Consider the following 9,387-nt stretch of genomic DNA (forward strand, 5'->3'; position numbering starts at 1 on the left):
AAATACATCAGGCACTGCTCGGTCTCAGGAGTTGAAAAGAGAAATCTGGTAGAAAAGAAGTAGTTATGAGTCAGATCTCTTTTGTCCAGCTTCAACCACCACCTGCCCGCTTGCAGTTGCTTAGATAGAGGATCTTCAAAGCTCTTCTAGGGCTTTAGAGGACAATATTTTGATGAGCAGCATAGCATAAACAGATTTTTTCCTGGCTTCTTAGTTGATGGGATATCATCTGGGAGCAACCCTTATAATACCACTAAAACTAATAAATCAATGTTGATGAAGCTATTTAAATGAGTGAGAATATTGAGAAGCAGTACCAGCAAGACAAGGTAGAGAATCAAAATAGAAAGATTGCTCAGATTGGCCAAGGATATGATTTTTAAAGACAAACCAGACAGTGGTAGAGATTAGAGATAGAGAAGGTAAACAAAAGGCAAAAACTAAAGACAGCTTCAATCCTTTACAAGAAACTGATTGCAGAAAATTTTTAAGTCCCCCAAGAACCAATAAACACCCACAAAAAAATATCTGGCAGGAGATCAAGTTTCATTTAGAAGTCAATGAGGCCAAATTTAAAAAAGCAAAATGATGGAGGCTTTGCTCCCCTAAAATACTTGCCATGTTTCAAAGCTGTTCTTCCCAAAACCATTGATTAAAAGCCACACACACATCCGCTACTAAGCTCAATGAGTTAAGGGTCACTAGGCTACAGTTGATTGATATTCTTCGCTCTCTCCTGCAAAAATCCAATCTTCTCAGAAAAAAAATGGTTGACATTCAGAGCATACACATACCATGGTATTTGCTAAGGTTTTAAACAGTTGTGAGTATCAAATTCTGACAAAGTGGCTTTTTTTTTTTTCTAAATGTCTGATTAGCATAGAGAGGAAAACCCATATTCTGAGAACTCTTGAACACTCTTAACATATTCCAGGCCTCACGCATTATACAAAGGAAACCTGATTACTGCAGCATGTAAGCTCAGAGCTGCATCCTTCCCCCTCTGCACAGAAGTCTAAAAGGCCAGATGTTGAAAAGCACTTCTCACCCTGGGACTTGAGTGTCAAATCTAAGACTTGGAATGGAACCAAAGGTAAAGTTGGAAGACACTTCTTTTCTTTCATGTGGCTTTAGGTAGTTCTCCTGACAGATGTAGGCAGTAGAAAGGTCAGGGTTTTTTTCCAACAGCATTGGCATTCAAAAAAACTATAGTCAAAACTTTGTTTTTCTTCAGTGGCTGTAAAGCTATTTTATGTAGCTTAGGAAGCATATTTGATCCACTTAAAGAGAGCTTTCAATACACAGATCTCTTAAACTTCACAAATTGTTATATAGTATTGTTAAACTAAGCCTCATAAAACTAAAGCCATTGAATTGTAAATACGCCCAGGAATAGCAGTCAATGGGAAGCAGGCAGTGATGCAAAGTTGCCTTCCCTAAGTGTGGATGGTGGGAGCTCCTCTACCTTCCCCTTCACTCCAAATTATATTCTTCCAAGCACAGCCCCACAGTGAGCATTAATTACAGTGTATTTGTTCCAACTGACAGAGAAGGAGCACGTCATGAAAAATGATGATTGAGAGGGAAGGGAAAAGAGAAAGAAAACAAATGGATACTGTGTCCATAAATTTTAAGGCTTTGCTATAGGAGAGAGACAGAGTTCATGTTATGAGATAACCAAAGCAATCATACTTTTTCTCCAAAGTGCTCCTCAGAATTTGATCATGCAATTTAGCAGTTTTTCTCTCTTTGCCCCATTGGTTTTTGCTATTGTTTAAAACACTTTTTTGTCTGTAATGTCTTCAATATTGTTTCCTATTTACTCATTCCGATTACTTTATTTCAGTTTATTTGAATAAAAGACTGTCATTGCAGCATAGATCTAGAAGTACCCCTTATAAAAGTGCAGACTAAAACAAAACCAATCTACTACCTTCTAAATCTAAGGAGAGACTATGTTTAAGGTTCCCAGACAGTTAGATAATAATCTTAGGGAGTAACACTCTGAATATCTCCTAATTTATAGCTCAGAAATGATTGAGAGAAAATTAAAACCTGAAGATGGTTTCTGTTTTACAATATCTTTCAAATTCCACTGAATTTCCTCTCTTACGTATGTGACTTAATAACATAGTATGATTATTTATAGGGAATGCAAGGACAGAGACATCTTGTGGTAACAAGAAGAGGTTTGCAAACAAATGTATTCTTATATACTAAAAATTCCCTTTAGATATATGAAATAAGCTATGCTCCAACTGTTTAAAGTAATTTCAAAACAAAAACTTTAAAATATTAAAATTCTTCACTGATAAAGATGTTTACTATTTTAAAGAATTAATTGGAGGTTTTATTGACCAAAACAACATCATTGAAACTGTACATGTGGTAAAAGAAAAATTTCTGTTGAAAAAGACTTGGCTCTAATTTCAGTAAACACTAGCAGCTGCTACAAGTTCAGACTACCTAGAAAATAAATTTGACCAAACAAATATAAATTAAATCGCTATCTCCTTACAGAAGAATACTTATAAAAATCTCTAGTGCAGGGGAAATTAAATGGTGAATCTAAAGTCCAGCAAGGAAAAATTACGACAGACATTGTTTCTCTCTGTGATGGTTAACAAAAAAGAGTAAGTTAACTTTAGAAGTGATGGTTGGAAATTACACAGGTGTGTCAAGACTGTGGACTTTCCTCCTATGGTTGGTCTCCATGCTGGACTTCTTTCATTCAGTTTCTTCAACTTAAAATGAAAGATACTTCTTATTCTCTGTGAAACATTTGGAGTTTCTGCAGGCAGTATCATCCTCTGCTTTCAACACAAGTTGGATGCAGAGCAATATGAAAAATACCTTTCCACTCTTGAGAGGCTCCAGTGAGGTTTATCATATGAAAATGACTACATTGAAAAAGGCATTAGTGTTACTGATCGATGGCAACACTGAATGTCCTAGAAATGAGAACAATTACAGCATTTGTAAATCTTCAGAAATCTAGATGTGTCTATCCTGTTGGTAAATAAATACCATTGATCAATATTCTTCTAAGTGGAAGGAAGAAAATTAATAAATTAAACCTAGAAGATTACAGGAAAATGTTTCAGTGCTACAAAGTATTGCCTAATGCCGAATGACTGAGGGGTCATGAAGTTTAGGGAGATTAAACACTTCATCTATGACCACAAATCAAGGTCAGACAGCAGCTTTGGAAAAACACCTCACACCCCAAGCTGCAGCTTTTAACAGCAGCTGACATAGTCTTATATAGCCATATTATCCCTTCGTTTACTGTCATAAAAGTATCCATGCATGAAATGTTAATCATTACAAGCCACCATAAAAATAGAGAGAACTCTTTCAAAAAATATTTGAAACAGATGTTGAGAACAACATCAGATATAGGTCTATGTTTCCCTCTGGAATGTGAGAAAACAAATATCCTAATATTTTCAAGCAGAGTACTAAATTTCTGTGAGTGGATTGATCACACCATATCACAAGAAGATCCCTTGCCTAATACCACGTTAAAGAAGAGCAATATTGGGTCTGAAATGCTGAGTTACAACTGAGATTTCTCTTAACTAACTTGGAAGACATCACAGGCTGTTTTGCCAGCCATCTAGAAAGTCAGATATTTATGGAACAGGCAGCGTAGAGTCCAGAAAGTGTGTTGTTCCTATTGCTATTTTTTTTTATTGGTATTATTTCCTGTCTTCTGAAGACCCAAAATCCCCATCCTAATGCAGTTTTCCAAAAACTGCAGAGGAAGGAGAGAGCAGAAACAGACAAGATTACTCACTTCTGCTTTCACAAAGTTCTACCACAGCTATTTATAATGTTTCAAATATAGTTAAAGGAAATATTTTTTTTCACCTCTAAACAGGAACTAGACATTTTTCATATCAACAGCTAGATAATTTGATAGTTTTAACCAAACTCTCGCTTATGAGTACAGCTTTAAGTCAGAACACACTGACTTTTTTTTTTTTTAATTAAATGTAACTGCTTTAAAAAAGATGAAACTTTGTAAAGAAAAGGCAAACATCCTGTCACCTACTTTGGTTTGTAAACTGTGATAAAAAGGAAGAATGAAACATAACAAAAAGTTCTGAGATCCATCATCAAATTGATAATTAGTAAGCAAAGAAAGCCAAAATAAACACTGCACTTGGTGACACAAGTAGCTTTTGGAGTAATGCCCTCCTTCTTTCTCACAATTGTTTTCAGCTAAATCACACCTTTCAAATTAATCTTAAACCAAAATAATACTGCCTAGAAAAAATAATGGATATGAATAAGGAGAAAAATAAATGATTAATTAAAGGGCTAGGGAATTCAAACAGTTCCTGAGGAGCTCTGACTGCCAGTGCTGTCTACAGCCAATGAAGTTAGAATTCATAGGTTTTACCAGGGAGCACTGCAGAGATGGCTGGTGATAATGTGCTTACCTGGCATATATGCAAGTAAGTACAAAGTTTCTCCGAAGTGGGGTAAGAATAATGATGCTTCTGTTAGGGACAGAAACATCATAAGCCTGTGAGTTTGAAAACTCAGAATACAGTATACACATCCTGCAAGGGAGTTAAAACAGTAACTAGTAACTCAGACACGTCGAGATGCTGTAAAATTGATGTAATTGGAGTGTTCTGGCTTTCTACTTTCCTCCTGCAGAGATAATCAAGGACAGGAAAATAGCTCACCACTCTTTCAAGGTGTCAGAACAATTTATTTGTGTAACAGAATCACAGAAAACACAGTTTGCATAGTGGAAGACAGTGTAACTCAGACCACAGATGAGATCCAAATGTGCACAGCTGAACATGGAGGCACACACACAGCCAGTCAACCTTCAGGGGTTGGTTGTGACCCATGTGTGACCATAAGTAATACCCTGAGGGCATCTCAGGTGTGAAACAGTCTCTATCATCCCACCTTGCTCACCAAAATAACCTTTGTCTTTGCTGTGGGGTTACGAGCGAGTTCATATAGGATGCTTGTTGCATAATGGTCACGGTGTACGCTGGGAGTTGAAGTTCTGATGGAAGCCCGGGAAAAGATGACCAATTAGAAGTGGAGAAAAGGAGCTGCCTCTCTCCTGCCTCCAGCTGCCACAGCTTCTGCAGCTCAGAGCAGGAATGCAGCACTACCAGCTTTAACAGTGACCTGGGTTCCCTGCCCAGCATGGAGCAGGACTCAGTGCCCCCCAGCCTGGGCAGTAACAGCAGCTGGAAAGCTGATGGCCCAGAGGAAGAGCCTCCCCACCTCTGCCAGGAAAGGGACCTCCCCCCAAGGCTGAGCCCTGCCCCAACCCTTCCCACAAGCCCAGGGAAGGGTCTTTACTGGAAACAAGTGGCTTACTACCACATGAACCAACCAACCCATCCAGGAGCAACGCTGACAGCAAGGCCTGGCTGGACCAACTGCACAGTTTCAGGAGGAGTGGAGTCCAGCACGTCTTCTTCCAAGGCATAGCATCCAATAGGGAAACACAGCAGAAACCTGAGCTCATCCTCAGAGGGAAGCTGAGTATGGTGTGCACCACCATGGAGGAGAACTTCCTGGAGGGCACCTTGCATCTCCTGAATGGGTTCATCTCCTGCCAGCACTGTCCCCCCAAAGATATCATGTCCCACCTGATCAGACAAGTCCTGTTGAATGCCCATGAAGAGGAGATCTTGAAGGACACCTACATGCTGCTGCTGAAGATCCAAATGCTCCATCCAGCCAACGCTGCCACAGTGGGATGGGACTGGATGCTGCTGAAATTCATCATGCAGAACAGGGAAAAGCCCCCTGGCCAGCTCCTCTTCCTGCAGTACGTGGTGCAGACCCTGGAGGATGACTTGCAGAAGAATCTGAGGTTGCACCTGCTGCAGAAGTCGATTGCCAAGAAAGTGCTTTTGTGTGACATGTGCTACAACAATGTTAAGGAAGTGGTCAAATGGTTGGTTGCAGCTATTACAGGAGTCGGGTTCTGCCAGTCCCAGGAGCAGCCGCAAGATACTCCCTCCTCTTCAGCAGAAGCCAGTGCTGAACACAGCTCATCTGCACCAATTCTGGCCAGCATACAAGGTCTGACAGCTTTCTTTGGCCAAAAGGTGATGCTCCTGCTCCAGTGGATGTTGTCCATCACAGTAGAAGTAGACAGATCTCCCACCTGGAGCTCCCGTAAGACTGCAGATGAGATATTCCCGTTTATACTGAATGTCCCCCTGAGGAGCCAAAGGGATGCTTTATTAAACAGGAGAGCCAGCTCCTGCACTACAGACTGCTAGAGCTGTTATTCCAGCACAGTTGTGATGTGCCCTCAACCTCATCCATGTCTCTGGAGACGATCCTGTATTTCCTGAACCACTGCTCTGTGCTACTGCATTTCAAGGATGAAACAGCAACATGGCAAAGATGGAATGAGATGCTGCAGTACTTGAGTTTGCTGCTGATGAGTTACCAAAGCGTAACACAGGAGCCACCTGCAGAGCTCCCTCAGTGACTGGATGGACTTGATTGTTCAGAAAGCCAAGCCCAGACTCCAGGAGAGTGACAACATCACCAACCTGGACATTCAGGTGAAGATGGAGGACTTCATCAGCTGAATGCAGGAGGTCCTGGGGCGGCCTTTTCCTCTACAAATCTGGGAGAAATTGTCCTGTTGCAAGAGTTGTTCTCTATTGTCACTACTGCCTGATGGAGATAACCACTGCAGCAAAGGGGTATGCATCTGTGTCCACAGGTACCCAGCTGCAGTGGATTCGCTCTTGGTGCCTGAGGCCTTACATTGTCTCGTTATCAGGCCACACAGACATATCAATTGATATACTAGAGATCACCTCTTTGTCAAGTCACGTGAGATATTTTTTAGACATGCCAATTGACATGCTGGAGACCAAAGAATTAGGAAACTAAGTTGCTGTTAAATCTTTGTTTTATGGTTAAAATGGATAAGGATAGGGTTTTTTGAGGTCGTGTGTGTGATGGTTGGAATGGGAGGCTGCCAGGTGTGTGCGGATGTGCGTGTGTATGTTTGAGTTAATAAGAATGTGAATTTTTAAACTTATTTATGTATTTTAAGATGCAATTACATTATTTTATTTTCTTAAAGGCTTAACATGCTCAATTTGAGTTATATACATAACCCTTAGATTTAAAGCAAATTTACAAATTCTGGTTTCCTTAGATCTAATATTATAAATCTTGGTTTCCTCAAATTTTACATTATAACCCTTGGTTTTTTATGAGGAGAGGTAGTCTTAATAAAGATTTTAAAGACAAGTTCTTGGTTTAGTAAGTGCTCATAATAAGGCTGTTTTAAAGTTTAAGTGCTAAGTTGTATTGTTTTGTACGGTTTCAGTTTTGTTTTAATTAATAAAAACAGTGGATGTGTGGGGTTACGAGCGAGTTAATGCGGGATGCTTGTTGCGTAATGGTCACGGTGTACGCTGGGAGTTGAAGTTCTGATGGAAGCCCGGGAAAAGATGATCAATTAGAAGTGTCCCAGGAAGAAGTTTTAAAGTGATTGGACAGGACTGTGCTGGCCCCCCCATGTTTTGTTACTGTGCCTTTTTCAAATGCAAGAACTTGTTCAGCCATTAATAAAGGATTCTTCGTTTTCCATCATCCCAGGAGGGTCTCGTTTATATTCACTGCCACATTTACCTTCAAGAAACAAAGCAGCTTCTTTAGGATGGTGGAGAGTGACCCAGAGAATGGAGACACACTTATTGCTCTTTGGACTATTGTCCTGTTACTGCTTGTGTTGCATGCCCCATTCAAACCACCCTATGTCCATCTGCATTTTACCTCTCTCTCTGTCCTGGGTTGCACAAAGACTCTGGTATCCACCTTTTCTTTTCTCTTTTCTCCAAATACGCCTACTAATTTAGACTGTGGAAAGGGACTTAAGCCAAGGGTAGTACTCTCCTAGGAGAAGGATGTATCCACCAGTGTGAAAAGACTGGAAGGCTGATGACTCAGAGATCCACTCAGAGGGTGTGCACACCTGCCACCTCAGGCTATGAGCTGGGTGCTCCCCTAGGGAGACATCAGGACAACTCACATGGCCTGAAGATATTCGTCTCTGCTGACGGCCATAATGGATCCATCTGTGCTTAGAAGGTGTCAAAGACTCTTGAAATGTCCTGTGATCCAACATTAATCATCCAGTGAAGAACTCCTTGACCCAGGTGAGGTACCAGACATGTTCCCACCTACCCTGAGCCCAATAAAAGACCACACTTGGACTTCACTCAGTTGGTCAAGGGTCTCCTTCCCTCACTCCATGGGACTTGTACCAGCCAGGCCCCTACCAGCGCCAGCACCACCTCAGTGGATCAGGAATACAACCACCATCAGAGTCACAGTGATCAGGTCTCATCACTGGACCCAGCGAGTGTCTTGTGGGTCCTTCCAGTCTCAGCCCTTCTCCAATTGCCTGTGCCAGCTCTGCAGCCTCACTCCAGCACTGACCCTCCAAACCATTCCTGCCAGGTTTTAATGCGGGAGCGAGGCCAGCTGCCATCTCATTTCAGTCTGGTGGGCAGGAGCTTGGGAATTTTTCTGGTTAGCTCGATCCAGTCTTATCAGTATTGTTTAGCATTCTTCTTGATAAAGAGTTTTGTGGGGTTTTTTCACTTACATCTGGGCATATTTGATCTCTCTCTCTCTCTCTCTCTGTATTGGAGAGAAGCAGGGGTATTGAATCAGAGAAAGGAGACTTCTATTAGAGGTCTCTGCACCTCCAAATTGTCTCAAACCAAGACAGCCTCCTAGAAATGTTGAACCTCTCTTTACTTGTGAATCATCTCCTTCAATGACTGTGTCTCAGGTTAGCAGTCTCTTTCTTCCGCTTGCACCAATAGAAATCCAGAGGGAATAACTTCTTGCTTCTGCTTGAACACAGATTTAAGAGTAAATGATCTGTGTCCTTTCACGACTCTCTCCTTTCCAAGAAATAATATTCACAGCGACAGGCCAGCTGTCTTGAATATTTTTCAGATCAGCAGGGAGAATAGTATCATGCTGCAAGAACTGGACTTACTGAACAGGATTCAGAAGAAAGTCAATTTAAAATGTTCTTCACTCAGAATTGATTACATTTACATTTTACTGTAGATAACAAAAATCTCCTTTTATGTAACCTCTCAGAAATAACTAAAGCACAAGGAAAAAAAGACACTGAAAGAACATAATAGAGTCATCCATACACTTCTGCAATGGTTGTAGAGGAACACAAAGTTATCATTGAAAAGGGTATATAGGTCTGCAGCTGGACCTATATTGAAAGAAAGATTTCCATGCTGATATTTGTGCTGTCACAGACATGCTACTGAAAGCAGAATATTTTAACAGGAAATGCAGCAGTATTCTGTGTCACCATCTTCCTTAAGCACA

The 9,387-nt window shown here is 40.9% G+C and overlaps 1 protein-coding gene across 1 annotated transcript; it reads left to right on the forward strand.

Moving 5' to 3' along the window:
- Positions 1–4,935: 4,935 nt before the first annotated feature.
- On the forward strand, positions 4,936–6,828 carry LOC127471908 (SUMO-interacting motif-containing protein 1-like). Its single transcript, XM_051789406.1, is given in 5 exon segments — positions 4,936–5,329; positions 5,332–6,240; positions 6,243–6,466; positions 6,468–6,642; positions 6,645–6,828. Coding segments are annotated over 5 exon segments (1,497 nt in total). The 5' UTR covers positions 4,936–5,181; the 3' UTR covers positions 6,686–6,828.
- Positions 6,829–9,387: the final 2,559 nt, after the last annotated feature.

This window comes from Manacus candei, unplaced genomic scaffold, assembly GCF_025592945.1.
Source record: "Manacus candei isolate 608988 ecotype Guabito, Panama unplaced genomic scaffold, ASM2559294v1 h1tg000027l, whole genome shotgun sequence".
NCBI classification, from domain to species: domain Eukaryota; kingdom Metazoa; phylum Chordata; class Aves; order Passeriformes; family Pipridae; genus Manacus; species Manacus candei.